The 16,726-nt window shown below is 34.5% G+C and overlaps 1 protein-coding gene across 3 annotated transcripts; it reads left to right on the top strand.

Annotated features, from left to right (window-relative positions):
- Window positions 1-529: 529 nt before the first annotated feature.
- LOC120628045 (phosphorylase b kinase gamma catalytic chain, liver/testis isoform) lies at window positions 530-16,487 on the top strand. Of its 3 annotated transcripts, XM_039896233.1 has the most exons (12): window positions 530-879; window positions 1,642-1,817; window positions 2,384-2,516; window positions 3,921-4,072; window positions 5,424-5,514; window positions 6,348-6,377; window positions 7,085-7,191; window positions 7,943-8,040; window positions 11,583-11,666; window positions 13,637-13,798; window positions 14,709-14,897; window positions 16,261-16,487. In XM_039896233.1, exons 1-11 carry the CDS (start codon window positions 788-790, stop codon window positions 14,841-14,843), a joined length of 1,260 nt encoding a protein of 419 aa, XP_039752167.1. In that variant the 5' UTR covers window positions 530-787; the 3' UTR covers window positions 14,844-14,897; window positions 16,261-16,487. The 3 variants fall into 3 exon arrangements, with proteins under 3 accessions (XP_039752167.1, XP_039752168.1, XP_039752169.1); XM_039896234.1 differs by lacking the exon at window positions 11,583-11,666; XM_039896235.1 differs by lacking the exon at window positions 530-879 and having other exon boundaries at window positions 1,720-1,821.
- The last annotated feature ends 239 nt before the right edge of the window (window positions 16,488-16,726 follow it).

Genomic DNA, 16,726 nt, shown 5'->3' with positions numbered 1-16,726 from the left:
CTATAAGAATGAAAGAGACCGAAAATTTATGACAGCAGTGCATAGACAAAAACAGCTGATGTACAAAATTTCGATAGTGGATAAAATTTCATCTCCGGCTAGTGAATTATTGGAGAATTTGTCACACCGTATACTAAAAAACTAAATATTACGTCTGTATATTGATAGAAGAGCAACCATCAAAAAGTTTCGGGCAAGATTTTATGGATTGTTATAAAAATCGGTTTTTTGTTTAAACTGTATTAAATGACTAATGCATATTATTTGTGTTTATTTAGCCAGATCCGTGCAGTTGCAGTGACCTTTAGATTTGGTTTACTTTAGCCATTCCAATTTTAAATCTAAGGACAATGAAGTATACAAGCATTACAGCTTCACAACTTGCAGCGCCAAAACTGTGTCATAAAAAAAGTCAACTCTCTGTCCACAGATATCTGGATCTGAGTGTAGGTATCTGTAATAATATATTGTTTAACAAATCCGTATCTATATAGGTACTGTAGTGTTAATGTCACCTGTCAAACTCAAGTCTTTGGTGTCAACCTATTTGACCCCAATTCGTATTTCTTTTGTAAAACTTAAAAATAAAGTATAAAAATAGAAGTGAAAATTTTGTAATTTGGTTATCTAGTTCTGAACACTAAGTTGATTGTAGTGAATTGTTTCATTTCATTTTAGGAGAATTAAGTCTGACAGATGTGTAAAACGAATAACCTTTCGTCATTGTGAATAATCTATTGTTACTTCAGTAAGGATTAGAAATATAATAAACACCGACAAAATAAGTATGGCAAAGGAAGAGGAAGATGATAATTTGCCTGACAAAGATGCAGCTAAGGAATTCTACGCAAAGTATGAACCAAAAGAAATAATCGGACGGTATGTTTCAGCTAAATGTCTTCAAGAATTCGTTGTAGTAAATTAATTATACAGTGGATCGCGTATTTTGTGTTGCTGCCAAATTTGTTAGTTCTAAGTGAAGTAATTAGAGCATAATGTGGATTGATGTTATCATGTTTATTAGGAATTTTTAGTGACCTTGATTTAATCTATATTCATAAAAGTGATATACTATCAATACATAAGTTGAGTTTGAAACTTTGTGGCAAAGAAATAAAGTTCAATGATTTTGTTATGTGTGCAGCAAACTTACACACAGCTGTGTGGCACCAGTGGCTCATCTAGTATTTGTATAGTTTTTTACTTTTATTGGCATGTCATACTTTCATCTTGGCAGGTTAAGGACTTCACTAAGAGTTGGTCTATTTCTGCTGCAGGAAAATATTTTAGGTCTACTCAAAAATATAACAAAGCATTTCTACATCTACAGATTATTTTACAGCCGCATGCTATATTTAAATTGCTTAAATTAAAAGGCAGTAGTACTTGCCTGGGCTCGAACTCAGTCTCGACTAAAGGAAAGCCTAAGCCTTACCCACAAGGCTGGTTATATTAATAGGGTACTAAGCCAATGGGATGTTACAGTATTTAAAATAATAATAAACTTTTGAAAAAAAAAGCTGTGAAACCATAACATCATCTGTGTTTAAATTTAAAGTAATATGGCATCAGCAAAAAGATCAGATAATATAGGTATTTTTTGTCTAGGATAGAAACTGAGTAGTATTATTTCTATTTTAGTGGTATTAGTTCTACAGTCAGACGATGTGTAGAAAAAGAAACGGGAAAAGAATATGCTGCAAAGATTATTGATCTCAGCCAGGAGTCCCAAGATGGAGTGGACACTCACACAATGCGGGAGGCAACTAAACAAGAAATTAATATACTTAGAATGGTGGCTGGTCATCCATATATTAGTGAGTGAGTTGTTATAACATTCAAAATTTAATAAAATTTGACAAAAGATATTTTGAAAGTACATGTTATAGCGCTGCTGTTATCATCTATGTTGTCTGTTCATAAAATTAAAAAAAAAACCAAAATTCGTTTATTTCAAGTAGGCCTAATATAAGCACTTTTGAAACGTAAAGTATGTATATTTGTAGTGACTCTACCACCGGCTTGGAAGGCAGATTCTACTGAGAAGAAGCCGGCAAGAAACTCAGCAGTTGCTCTTTTCCAACATTGTTTTACAATTTAACAATCTTTGGTCTATCTTGTGTGAGATGAAAGCGGAATAGCTTGTTTCCAGGTAACCTTGCCATTAAGAAATTCATCAATAGTATAGTAACCTCGATGTATTAAATATATTTTTATACATTCTTTATACTTATGTAATGGTAAATCTAATTTTACTTTCAGTATCATGTTATTAAAGCATATACAATATGCTGATATCACTAATTTATGACCGTAAATATGCACAACTAAAATTGAATTGTATTTCTGTGTAATACTATTTTTTTTTTAATATTATTTCTAGTCGAACTACAAGATGTTTTTGAATCTGAGACATTCATATTCTTGGTGTTTGAGTTGTGCAAAAATGGTGAACTGTTTGACTACTTGACATCAGTTGTGACACTCTCAGAAAAAAAGACAAGATATATTATGAGGTATGAGAACATATTTTTAATATTGTCAAATTTTTACACTTTTAACCTATCAGTCTTCTTAAGCAAAGCTTTATTAGTTATTAGAATGGCAAGACGGCAGACTTTATTTCATTGTTTAGTATTAAAGGTTTTTAAATGATTAATTCAGAAACCATCATAGGTATATACTCTTTTATTATATAAGTTCTGGTATGATGTTGGTTTCCGGTATGGGTTGAATTTAACTGCTTGGTAGCGGGCTAACCTTTTAGGTAGTACCTAACAGGTAAGCCCTGTTATGAACGTTGTCGTATTTCAAATTGCGTATGCCTGTACCTATTGCCCGCGTTCTTCGTCTGCGCTTTTTTTACAAATCCCATTGAACCATTTGTTTCCTTGGGATTAAAAGTAGCCTATGTTACTCTCCGTCCTTCCAAAAATCAAGTTAATTGATTGCTCAGTTAGGTCGTGAAAGAAGGACAAACAAACATGCAATCACACTTTCGCATTTATTATATTACTAAGGAATTCAATCCTCGAATGTGTAAGTCGTCGTACGTTTTCGTACGTCTTCGAATATCAAATGCAACGTCAGAGTAAAAGGGACCTTATGTTCCTACTGCGAAGTGACATTCTGTAAAACTGATTTATGTTTTACAAATTTTTTGTGAGCAACTCTAACAATAGAAGTTGAACTACAAACCGAATGAAATTAAATTCATTTTTCGCTGACAGTATTTCGATAACAATGTAAAACGATTTAATTCTAAGGGTACAAGTTATGCAAAAATGCGAGTAAAATAACCTAATACAGGAAAAACCTCGATTTCTTTTAATTGTCTGTTATTTGCTATTAAACATTTGTTTAATAATGCAATAAAGGTCAATTGTTGTCAAACATATGCTGACACCCTAATCTTTCAACTCATTAATTTAATTGATAAAATTTGGTATTGTAATTGCTGTAAACTTGTTTCTATGTCGTCATGAGGAACTATACAATTCTTGACGTAGTTTCACGCCCTCTTAGGCCTATTATGTGAACACCATTGTATGGACCAGTTGCAGATTAACTCTTGCGCGGTTATGCTACCCTACTGTTCTAATTCTGTTCTGTTCCCAAGAATGGCTCTAATTGACTCTAAAGTGTGTGGTAAATCCAATGAAAAACAACAAGCACAACAACGTTTCGACACGGTAGAAATGAACTCATTTAAATTTTTGAAGTTAGTTTTAAATTTTATCATCATAATTATATTGCAAAAATTTAGAACTCTTCATTTCAATCGAATTAGGTGGTTGATTTACAAAAAAATCAAAAAGTAAATAAAAATTGTGCGGCTTAGTATCCGGAGTTAATGAACAAGTTATGATAAATTAAAAAGGTTAGCTATAAAATAGAAATATTGTGTTTGCAAATTGCAGGCAAGTTTTAGAGGGCATTCGGTACATACACCGTAAGAGCATAGTACATCGTGATTTGAAACCTGAAAATATTTTGCTTGACGATCAACTGAATGTGAAGATCACGGACTTCGGTTTCGCCAAGGTGCTCAAAGATGGGGAGAAGTTATTTGGTAAGAATATTTGTTATACATCAGTTATGTTCTCACGATACTGATACGTTAAAAGAACACATTTTGCAAGGTTTCTAATTTTCTACGAATGCTTTCATAATCCAGCTTTTTAGGGGTTTGAATATTTTAATATGGAGCAAGGTATTTAATTAATACAGGTTTTATGCGTGTCCGCCAATTTGAAAAATAAAAAAAAATGTTTAAACCACCTTTTAACTGATTTTTCGGCTACTCAGCCACGTCAACAACTGAGCTAAAATTTTGAAAGGTAGGGTTTGTAGGGTTTCAATGACAATTATTAAGCTGAAATGGTGACGGAGGTGGAAATAGGGCCCGCATTTCTGACTGTTGCCAGAACTACATACTTGTTATAGCATATTACTTTAAAATTTGTTACTTCCATTTAGGTGTACTTGAAATAACAATTTCTTTTAAGTGCACCTATCTGAATCCGAGTTTCAGGGTTGAATTTTTGTACATAAGTTTATTTTACGTAAATAAAATTTTAACGAATTTGTAATATATGGATAACATTTTTATTTGCTATACTGGCAGATATTAAATTTAAATTAAAAAATGTGAAATATTTTATGCTCTAATGCTTTCAAATGCGCGTTAATTTCAAACGTAACCTGTTTATACTTTATACCTTGTATTCTTGCTTTTAAATCTATTGTTTAGCTTTGCTTTGTGACTATTAAAGTCCATGTAGACATACAGTTACTTGTAAAAACTGCCAACTATTTAGTTTATACAATTTGACAAAACTTTTTTATTACTTACCAACTGTTGCCCGCGAATTCGTCTGCGTTTGATTTTGATTTTTGATGTGGCATTAAATTTAGTTGTAGTTCTAAAAAATGTAAAGTATACGTCTGCTGAGGAGTTCTGTCCTCTATCAGCAACCACATTCATATTATATCCTCTATAGTACAAAAATAATTATTTAAATCGGTTATAATTTGTCGGAGTTATGGTGTAAAATCGTCAAACACTTTCATCCCCTCTCCCAAAGGAACCGAGCTTAATTTGGGGATAAAAAGTATCCTACAACACAAATGAATAGGAATGAATAGAAAATGTTTGTGTGATGAACATAGACGTTTTTCAGTGTCTGGGTGTTTATCTGTATATTATAAGTATTTATGTATATTATTCATAAAAACGCATCAGTTATCTTAGTACCCATTACACAAGCTACGCATACTTTGGGGCTAGGTGGCGATGTGTATACTGTCGTAAAATATTTATATTTTTAAAATTGTCAACTTTCGCATACAATTTTGGAAATCATATTAGAGGCGCAGTGGAGAGTAGATACAATGTTAAGAACGTTCTCAAATTGTTTCAGAGTTGTGTGGTACTCCTGGGTATTTAGCGCCCGAAACGTTGAAAGCTAATATGTTTGAAGATGCTCCCGGCTACGGCAAGGAAGTCGATATGTGAGTCATTTATATGTTGCCCGCGTTCGATCTTCGTTCACAATTATTACGGTTTCTGACAAATCACGTGGGAGGCGTTACTCTCAGTCCTTTCAACTAACTCTATGCCAAAGATCAAGTCAATTGGTTGCTTGGTTAGAGCGTGAACGAAGGACAAACAAACACACACTTTCTTTATATTATAAGTATTTATACGTATTACTGATTGATATTTCATAAAAATATTCATTAGTTTTATCACTATATATTTATCTATATATATATATTTTATCTTCGAAACGTTCATCTTAGTACCCACACAATACACAAGCTACCCGTACTTTGAGGCTAGATGGCGATGTGTGTATTGCCGTAGTATATTTATTTATTATTATTGATTTATTTCACATTTATAATATTAATAAAGATTAAAAAATTGTACATTTTTGACTTTGTAATCTGATAATAATTATTTAACGTCATCAATTCGAGTAGCTCCGCTGGTTCTATGCTCGCCTAGTACCTTCTCATGTTTAGTTAAATGTCTTATGCCCCTTGTCCTCTAAACCTAGGAATCGCCTAAATCGAATGCCTTGACGATTTAGATGTCTATAGAAAATACACTTTTCACGAACTTTTAGATATTTGTCAAAGATGTGTGGATACGAATATTCTTAGATTAGGTGTTACTTATTTAAGCAGCTCGTTACTGAAAACTATTCGTTGGTTATAATTAATTGGACATAAAATTACCATACACATAACATTTATAACACGATTCGCTTTCTAATCCCAAAAAAAAACATCTAGAATTTGACATTTATATCGAATCACATAAATTTTGTTTTTTTCAGATGGGCATGTGGAGTTATCATGTTCACCTTGTAAGTATCAATAATTATTCAGTCTTAATTTGATATCAGTTTTGGCGTCATATTACTCAACAAACTTATCGTTTACGCTAATATTGTATTAGATAAACAAACGCGTTTTATATCAAAACCAAAACAATGGTAGCACAAAGACGTTAAAAATAACGGGCTTTATACGACGATGGGTCATGACAAAAGACAAACATAATGGAAGTTTTTCCAAATATTTCAGATACCATAATAGTTAACAAAGTATTTAAGTTTTCCTTTGCCTGATGTAAAAAAAAGCCCAGATTACTCCTCGCAGTCTGCATGTAACTGGCATCGCACCACCGTTAAGATCACGCTACCATAATCCAGTTTGACGATCACGCTGGCGCAGCGGTGAGCGGGGTGGTTCGAAGTGGAAGGTTCCGGGCCCGATATGGGAATTTATAATTTCTGAATTTTCTTGGTCTGGTGGGAGGCTTTGACCATGGCTAGTTACCACCCAACCGCCAAGACTTGCCGCTATGCGATCTAAGCGTTCCGGTACGATGTCGCGTCAAAACCGACTAGGGTTATGAGTAACTGCCATGCTCCTAACAGGTTAGCCCGTTACCATATAAGACTGCATCATTACCAACAGGAGAGATTGCAGTCAGTCAAGGGCGACTTGTAATGGAATAAACAAAATAAGTTTAAGAAGGCTTACTATATTCTGTAATTTTTTTTTACAGGCTAGTGGGTTGCCCGCCGTTCTGGCACCGAAAACAGATGGTAATGTTGCGCAACATAATGGAGGGAAAATACTCTTTCACCAGCCCCGAGTGGGTCGACATATCAGGTTATTTCACAATAACATTTTGATAACTTCTCTTTTAGAAAGCCACAACTTGCTTGACTGCGATCTTAGCTTGTGATAGGCAGCATCCTAAAACGTAGTTGTGCTATGAATCTATTACCTTTTATTGTCACACTATTCTAAACTTTCGATGCATTGAAGCCACCTCGTTCCTGATATATACTGCCTAAGATGGAACGGTAATTTACACCATTACCAACGATATAATTTTTATTACACCGTAATAGAAATATTAACATGTAATATAAGATTGTATATTTTCTTTAAATAAAATAAATAATAATAATAACAAGCAAAGTCAAAACAAATCTCTCTAGAAGTCTACTAGAATTCTGAACCGTAAAAAAGTATTAAGACCTTTTTTACAGCTCTGAATTCGAGGAGTTTTGAGCCACCGTTGAAACATAAGGACTAGGTACTATTTCACAAAACATCGTTAGGTAGAATTTAATAGTGCACGCGCGTGAGTGCGTGCGTGTGTTTGTGACGAAATGGCGAATAACATTTTTCACGACTCCCTCAATTGTAATTGTTTAAAAGAAAAGGAATAACGTGCACTATATGAAATGGCAATGAGGAATAAGGAATATTTGTGTCAGGGGTTTTTTTTTAATTTTAATTTAATAAACTTTAATTTAATATATTATATATATTTAAGTCAAATAAATAACATATTACCGTACCGATTCATTTTATCCTAAATTCCTTAACACATACCTTCTTTTAATTGCAGAAGATCCTAAGAACTTGATCAGACGGTTTCTTGTCGTCGATCCGAGTGAAAGGATCGAAATCGATGATGCATTGCTACACCCGTTCTTTAATACAGTGGTGAGTTATCCATTTATTTTTATGCTGTTCTGGTACATTTCTAAGCAATGAATAGAATTATTGCGCGTTTATAATTATAAAAAACCTTTCTCTCTAGTAGTTATTTTTAAGTACGCACGATTGCACTTTAAAGTTGATTACACATTACCGCAAGAATCTCTAGAACCGCACTCAACGCAACGCAACGCAATGGCAAGTGTGTTGACATAAGATCATAATAAACCTATTTCCATATTATGTAAGTCCATATCCGTATAGAAGCAGGTTTTTTTTAATAATACATGCGTTGCGAGCGGAAGTTAATAGTCCGATTTACAGGCCATTTTGCATATTAAATATTGATTTCGGCAACTTTAATAAAGCTGCGAGGATAAAATAGTCTTGCGGCTCTTGAACCTGTTACAGTTCTTATATGTGCCATCAACTCTCAAATCAGTAGAATTCTCTATCAAGCACTATTTTTCTTCTTATGTCTATTTAGGGATATAGTCTATGGCAATAGTATGATTCGCATCTTTAACAATTGTAGATGGAAAACTACCAGTAATATTTGTTGAGATGACTGAGATAGCAGTATTTTTCGCCTTATTCTGAGATTCCTTGGTTAACGCTTAAATAGTTATAATAAACTGGTTTTGCCATCCAGATTTTTAGATATACTAAATCTATTTATTTCTTCAATTAACATGTATTATTAGATCTACCACAAACATTTTTACGCTACAATTATCATTGATCGCGCTTCTTAATTACTATTTGTTTTTTTATTAATACTCTAAACCTTATTTGGGCTTTGTAAAATAAAGTGTTAGCTTTTTAGTTTTCTTTTTAATATTCTTCATCTTTAATAACATCGCTATTTCTACTTTTCAGCGAATCTCAATATTGCTTATAGTAAATAATTTAGTACATTATAAAATAGTGTATGTCACAGTACAGCTTTTTGCACTTGGCTTTAATGTTTATTTATGCGTTTTGGCATTACTTATTATAGTAGGGAGCCCAAGCGGGGATTTCGGGATTTACTAAAGCGCGGCAGATTAATATACAGGGGAATACCTTGTACCCGGTTAAGTACCTCCACAAAACATGAGGCCCATATATAAGGCCGCCCGTGAAGGATACAGGATCAGATTAGTAAAAAAAAATTGACCATCAGAAATTCTCGATTGCGTCAGATTAAGGTAGGGTGAGTTAATTACATCCTAAAAAGTGTATATTCCACTAATCTGACAATTTGAGAGTGACGTAAAAAAAGGGGAGGGCAACAAAGTTGTAAAAAAAAAAACGTCATCTCGACATTCTCGAGCGTAGCTAAATTTTTTTTTATTTTGAAGGAAATAATTCAAGAATGATGAAAAATATATAATCTGACGATTTCCGCAAGCCGAAATAACAAAAATTCGTCGATAAAGTTAAATGCGTGCAGCTGCGTGATGCCTACATTTCCTTCTCCGCGTTTCTATTCCTCTCTCACTCTTTCTCTATCTATTACTCTCTCACTCCGTCCCCACTCTGGTTTCTGTTGCCATGACGCCATCACAGCTGATCATAAAGACTCGTTCGTGGCATACTGTTTACAACGTGTTTCCAAAGTTTTGGCTTTTTTTGCTATTTTAATATTATTTGTGTGAGTTAAAGTTTATAAATATTTAATATGAGTGATATTAATTTGAAATGTGTATTTTGTGGTGAAAGTACCTTACAAAAAACAATTAAATTTACGGTAGAAACATTAAAAAAATGTGTAAATATTTTGGAATATCGTCGGAGCAAGCCGGTTATCCGAAAATCTCGAGGAACATATGATAACCTCGAATTGTCGATTGAATCATCAACTTAACTTCAAAAACTAATCCGCCTTTGAGCTTAAAAAACCACGTCGATCGCCACCAAGCTGGACAAAATCGGTTGATTCGTTCGAGAGATATCGTGAACGAAAGAAACCCGAAAAAGTGTTTTTTCGGGATTACTCCGAAATTTGTGGTTCGAACAATTAAAATTGCAAAATTACTTACGAGGATGATAAAACTGCGTCGAATGGTGCCAACCGCGTGAAAATTGGTTGATCCATTCAAAAGTTATTGCGGTTTGGAGATTCCAAAAATAGTGTTCTATGAAACTTATCAGACTTTCGAGCTGGGAGAGCTCAAATGCATAGAAATATTATTTCTTTGAACTCAGCGAACTCAAAATATCACATAAATTGTATTTTGAGCTCAAAAATGTCATAAGTACAATTTCAAGCGCCCAGGAATGGAATTAGCGGGAAGTTGCAGGGATGGCCTTTAAAGTGAACCGTTTTTTTAATTTTTTTTTGTCAGATCAGGCGAATCCCTCTAGATAATCGTCAGATTATGAGACAGTACGTTTAGAACATAAAGATGAACCATATATATCTTAATCTGACGCGCTTGAGTATTTCAAAATGGCGATTTTTTTTTGCACATTATGAAAATGGCCGCGAGTTTGCGTCCCATCGAAATCGTCAGATTAGTGAATGAGAGCTTTTTTTTGGTGTACTTAACACTCCCTTAGAAAATCTGACGCGCTCGATTAAATTTTTTTTTTTTTCATTTTCAACCCCTAAATACTACCACCCGCATCATGCAAATGATCAGATTAACATACGTACATTATTAAAAATACGTAGGGCATTGTTGCTATCAATATCTGATGCGCTCGAGGATGTCTATGCAACAGTTTTTTTTTACATATTTAAAAATCTATAGCCGCTTCCCCCACCGATGTAAAGGTATATATCATATAACATTTTTTTCTTCTTATCATCTAAGCTTTGCATCCCAATAGGTCTCTACGACGCTAGAGTAAATCCCCATTTAGCCTCGTGGGCTCCCCTACTATTATTTTACTAATAAGCATAAAATTGTACGTGTCAATATGTTTATATTTAGAAAAAGTAATGTTTAAAGCGCGTAAATAAATAATGAATTTTTAATGTTAAAGAACATTTTTTTCACGCATGTGACATCAAAGCGAATGATTCTCGCAAATCCGAATCCTTCTATTTTTATGGTAATAAATAAATCTCGTTGACGATATATAAAATAGAAGTATACATTCTAAGCTGCACGCGCATTGATTGTACGTACATAATCGATCAGTGTTAAGTTTGCAGCAAAATCAAGTTTTATTTTGATAGTTTAAGGTCTGAAAATAATATAAATCTTGATAAATAAAACACGTATGGTAACACATTGAAAATCTGTAATCAAAGATAATGAATTAAATATGACGATCTCCCTGGCTCAGCGGTGAGCGCTGTGGTTTTAAGGGGAGATCCCGGGTTCGATCGCTGGCAGGGGCAATTTGGGAATTTATGATTTCTGAACTTTCTCTGGTCTGGTCTTGTGGGAGGCTTCGGCCGTGGCTATTTACCACCGTAACGACAAAGACGTGCCGCAAAGTGTTTAGAAATTGAGGGTCTTCTATTTTATTTTTTATCGTCCACGACGATTCCAAACAAAAGCTGCGTATCGTTCGCTATGATGGCATGTTTCTACAATAATATTCCCTGGTAGCTATGGGACCAGGACATGACACCGCTGAAGAAGTCTTACTCCGGCGCCAGCCGCAAAATGTCCAGGATCGACGAGTTGGCCATGGTAATGAAGGAGTTTGTGTCTTCTGTACTAACACACTAAATAATCACAACTGCAACTTATTACAGCTAGCAATACGTCTACGTTTTTGCTAGCTGTAAGTACGCTGAGGATATAAATTAACACATACCCTCATGTTAGATATTTTCAAAAAACGGAAAACACATATGTATATATATTATTATAAATAACGCCACAATACAATACTCAGGAATAACTGTAAACTGAAGTCGTGTTTGGGTTTTCTGCCAAGAAATTCTTAGAAACGCCGATTTAGGAAATTGGCATTGTCCCATATCGGTGAACATGTTGAGCCGTCTCGCCCGGTAATCTGCAAATCCGCAATGGAGCAAGCGAAACTCTAAATCTTGAAATAATAAGAATGCTAAGACTGTGCTATTTTGATTACTAAGAAAGTACTTGGCTGAGACATAAATTCTTATATCATCGTAAAAGAACTTGTGTCTCTAAACATATTTGTCAACATCCTTACCTATCATTCAGTACAACTGAATACATTTACTATTAGAAAAACAAAGTTGAGGACAAAATACTTAACGTTATGAAATTTCCTCTACACTTTAGACTTTATTTTCTAGTAATGCAGGCTAACCACATCTTAAATATCCTAGGAAACCACATTTTACATTGACATGAAATTTCCACAATTTACTATTTCACTTACTACATAATATAGGGTTGCCAACTTTTTAAAAAAGAAATGAAAGTATATCTCGTTGCGAAGAGTGTAACTAAAAAAAAAATAGCAACTGGTAAAAAGTACCAACTTACAAAAAAATAGTAGGTATATTTATTTCATTGTTTGAAAAGCTATTGCAGCGCAATACAAACTAAATCAAAATTTTTACTTTTTACTTGTTGTTTTTGTATATGGATACCAACATATTAATTAAAATTTAGTTTTATTACAATGGGTATTCATGACTGTTTTTTGTATAAACCTTACTCTATTAATATTACCAACTATAACGTACACCTACATGAGAAAGAGTACACCACTCTGTTTAAGATTACGGTTGGCAACCCTACCTACATAACAAAGAGTCAACAGATATAAACATTTATACTATAGACTTAGTTTTTAATTTGAGTTGCATGTTTTATGCACGTGCATGTAATCACAAATTATTTTTAAGGAATAGTTTTTATTAATTTATTCCAAATGCTGTCTGCCAATTTGATTGGCAGTCAGTAGGATAATAATGGGCGATAATAAGTCAACATCCTTTTGAACTTGTATTATTTTGAGGCTGTGGGATACGCAGGTAATCTATATATATACTTATAAATTATTGGAAAAACCGGTACCCAGTTTAGAGGTGGGAATGTCAACTAAGAAGGCCGTACATTTTACGAACATTTTGCTATATACTTGGATCAACGTGACCTACTTCAATTTAGTCCACCGACTTTGTTTGATAAAGTTAAAATCGAAAAGTACTCAACGGACTTTCCTGAAGGTACGAGTATCACCAATAAATACAAGTCGTCTTGGAGAATGATTTCGAACTAGCATGCTATAGTAATTAAATTACGATCTTTATGGTCATTTTACATATAAGTAATTTAGATTATATACCCCACCTATTTAAGTATCTTGCATAAGCATTGATGGATGTAAATACTTTTATGAATATTTATGCCGAGAGGCCGCGAGGCCGACGTTTTACTCATTTATGTAGGTCATCCCGACCCTTTTAGGCTTCTGCAAGGCATAGTATTCATTGGAGATAAACTAAAATCGGGTCAAAACTTTATATATTAACTCTCTTTAACAAAACAAAGCGGATTAAACTAACTTTCTACTAGGTAGTGATTAGGAATTATTATTGATATTATTAGCTTTATCAACTTAAAATGGGTCCTTGGTTATTAAAATTAATCAGTTTCTGGGATGGACATCTTTACCAATCTATTATTATCTACTTTATTAAACAAAAATTTAATCACAGGCGATTAAGGCAAGCGGTTTCAATGCCCGCGCAAAGTTGAGGTTGGCTATGGTGACCGTTCGAGCGGCAGTACGCTTGCGACGTCTGCCTCACACCTCGGCGCGCGCAGTGCCACTGTGCGACGCACTGAGGGATCCATACACTATGCGAGCTCTGCGCAAGGTAAGGAACTCGTACCATATAAGAATATCGTTAATTTAACTAGCTGTGTAAATCTGTTTTCCTGTATTAAGGTAAAGAAAAACCATCTTCGTCACCGAATTGCAAACTGGGTTCCAAAATTTGAAAAGAATCAGTAACCTTTCCATAAATAATACACCTCCTATTAGGCCAAAACACAGGAATAGGACCTATTACCAAAGCGTATGCAAACACTCCCGTAACGTATATTCTTGGTATGAACATCTTCGAACCATTCCAGTTTTATCGAAAACCAACCTCTTTTTTATTCCAGACTGAATTATAATGCCTTATACCTATGTCATCAATTGAAATAATAGATATGCCAGAGGAAAAAGTTTATATCTCTTATATACTTTGATTTATTCCTTCCAATTGAATTGAAAAGCAGAGTATATTATTCGCTTATTATTGTACACATAAATATCTTCATGTTGGTTGGAAAATGTCTATAATAAGAACCTAAGGTTTATTAGTTAATTTTATTATTTCCAATTTCATATTTGTGTCTCCAATTATTGTAATATCTGTATATGGGTCTTATATGCCTTCGAACAAAAACCATTATGTATTATTATTCTGAAAATTAAGCTCCCTCTACGCTTCGTTTCGCTCCGAAACCGGACCATCATCAGGAGATAATGACTTTACAATGAATAATTGTGAAGAAATTATAAATTACACCATACCTTTAAAACATACCATAGATTCTCCTGCTTTTCGCGGAGTATAGCAAATTAAGATAAATTTTTAAAATATATCATGGATTTCCGCAAAATAACTCTTGCTTCTCCAATATTATTTATTATTGTATAAGTGATGTATTTTATGCAAATGTACAATCTTATTAAAATAAATCCCCTTAATATGCATAAATCCGATTATGTTTCAGGTGATCGACGGTTGTGCGTTCCGCGTGTACGGTCATTGGGTCAAGAAGGGCGAGGGACAAAATCGCGCAGCTCTCTTCGAAAACATGCCTAAGACGGAGCTGAAGAGCCTCTATGTTAGCAACCTGAGCCGATAGCTAGCGCCTGCGCTATTGGCAATCTGTTGCCGCTTCTGTGCTCCTGGTCACTCGGTAATTCATCTTTAAATAGTTACATTTAGTTTATATATTTTGGTTTTACCTATTTTTAGGAAGAAAATGACGCGAAATTCTTTTATTTATAATATTAGTGAGGAGAATCAAGCAAAAATGATCACTTTTAGAATGCTTAACGAAAATCGTAAATCTTGGTTGCATTCCCCCATAGTTTTGGGTGATATTATTTGACACCCAGTATTCCGCGGAATTGACAATAAGTTGCTTGTCGTCAACATTCGCGACTATATGGTGTCGACACTAGTTCTACATTATTTGTAAAGTTATCATACGTGTAGACTTTTGAATGTCATCATAACATAAAAAGCAAACGACGTCCACTGTTGGACAGTGCACGGCTGTCATTGGTAGGAGACAATTATCTCCCCTGGGAAGGATAAAAAATGATCTTTTCCCGCAACTTTATCAACTCTTATAGCAGTGTCACACAAGTGGAAATAATACTTGAGTACTAATAAACTGCGGTAAAGTTCTCCTTTTCCATGTTCCCGTGCAGTCGTCCCGTTTAGCCGGTCGGACACTCTAATGATAACCCCTGTCAGGGTATATAATCGGGGATATAATTTTCTCTCCTGCCTGTTTTAACCGTGTTAAATTTTCCAAAGTTTGCGTCAACTTGTTTAATGTCTTTCTCAATTAACCTCCCCTGTTTGCCATAGGTCTCTTAAAGATATTCCAAAGTTGATGTCTTCTCGTTTGTCGTTTTCCGGACATACATTACGCACGATCTAAGTTGACGAAAGTCTCGAATCGAAATGCTTATAGTCTGGGGAGACATTGGTATAACCCGCGCTATTAAAGAATAGATTTATAAAAGGCGGTCGTTGTCGTGCTTTCCCATGCACAGAATAAGAACGAGGAACATCCGCAGGTGTCTCTGAAAGACAACTTTAGCTAGGCCTCTTTGATTGTGCGAACTGTAATTGAACTCTGAATAACTTTTTATCTATATATTTAGTAGTAGAAGAGCTATTTGTGACAGAGCTCATCCGGGGACGTACCAACATCTTAATTCTGCCGCTAAGCACCATTGTTGCAATGCTGTGTTCCGGTCTGAAGGGGAAGTTAGCCGGTTTTATAACAGGCACAAAAAGCTTAACTCCTTCATCTCAGGTTGACGGACGTGTTACTATTGCACGTGAAAAATATATACACATATCCTTGGATGGTATATTAACCACTGCTTGGTGTGAAGAGTTAAACACCAACCGTAAAATGTCCATCAGATTTTTCTACTTTGAACTTAATTTACACTCTTGTGAATTGAAGGATTTACCGAGCATTTATTCATTTAAATATTTCGAAACTGGTTGGTTTTAAAGAAACTTGTTCTTTTTAGGTTGGTCTGGGTAGCAGCATCGTGATGACATGGACTAAGATATAAGATACAAGGTCCGAGCAAGCGTGTGTGATGTAGGTTAGTCTTAGCCTTGGCCAATTGTATAGTATCCATATTACAGTTAGATAAAGGACATCAATCTAAATTTGATTTGTCGGCCTGCGATTAAAACCCGTTATTAATTTTTGTTTTACTACTTCATGTTATGATATTCAAATGGAAGGTTCCAGGTTCATTCCCGGGCCGAGGCAATTCGGGAAATGCTAATTTGTGAATTTTCTGTCGTCTGGTCATGTAGGTTGGTTCGTCTTTGGTACCATTTTTTTAAGTTCTAAAACTGTTATTATATAGCAACGGCCTAATTCCCCCACCAGACAAAAACAACTCTACTTACTGAGACATGCTACTAAGCTATTTTGCGTTCGGGTGATATGGCGAGTACAAACGTATTTGGAGTATGGGCTTA

The sequence above is a fragment of the Pararge aegeria genome, chromosome 12, assembly GCF_905163445.1.
Source record: "Pararge aegeria chromosome 12, ilParAegt1.1, whole genome shotgun sequence".
NCBI lineage: Eukaryota > Metazoa > Arthropoda > Insecta > Lepidoptera > Nymphalidae > Pararge > Pararge aegeria.
The sequence above is the reverse complement of the archived record's forward strand: the minus strand, read 5'-3'. Positions and strand labels throughout refer to the sequence as shown.

Coding starts and splice junctions, on each gene's coding strand:
- LOC120628045 (XM_039896233.1), top strand. CDS start 788: ATGGCAAAGGAAGAGGAAGATGATAATTTGCCTGACAAAGATGCAGCT. Junction 1,818..2,383: donor GGCTGGTCATCCATATATTA/GTGAGTGAGTTG, acceptor TATTATTTCTAG/TCGAACTACAAGATGTTTTT. Junction 2,517..3,920: donor AAGACAAGATATATTATGAG/GTATGAGAACAT, acceptor TGCAAATTGCAG/GCAAGTTTTAGAGGGCATTC.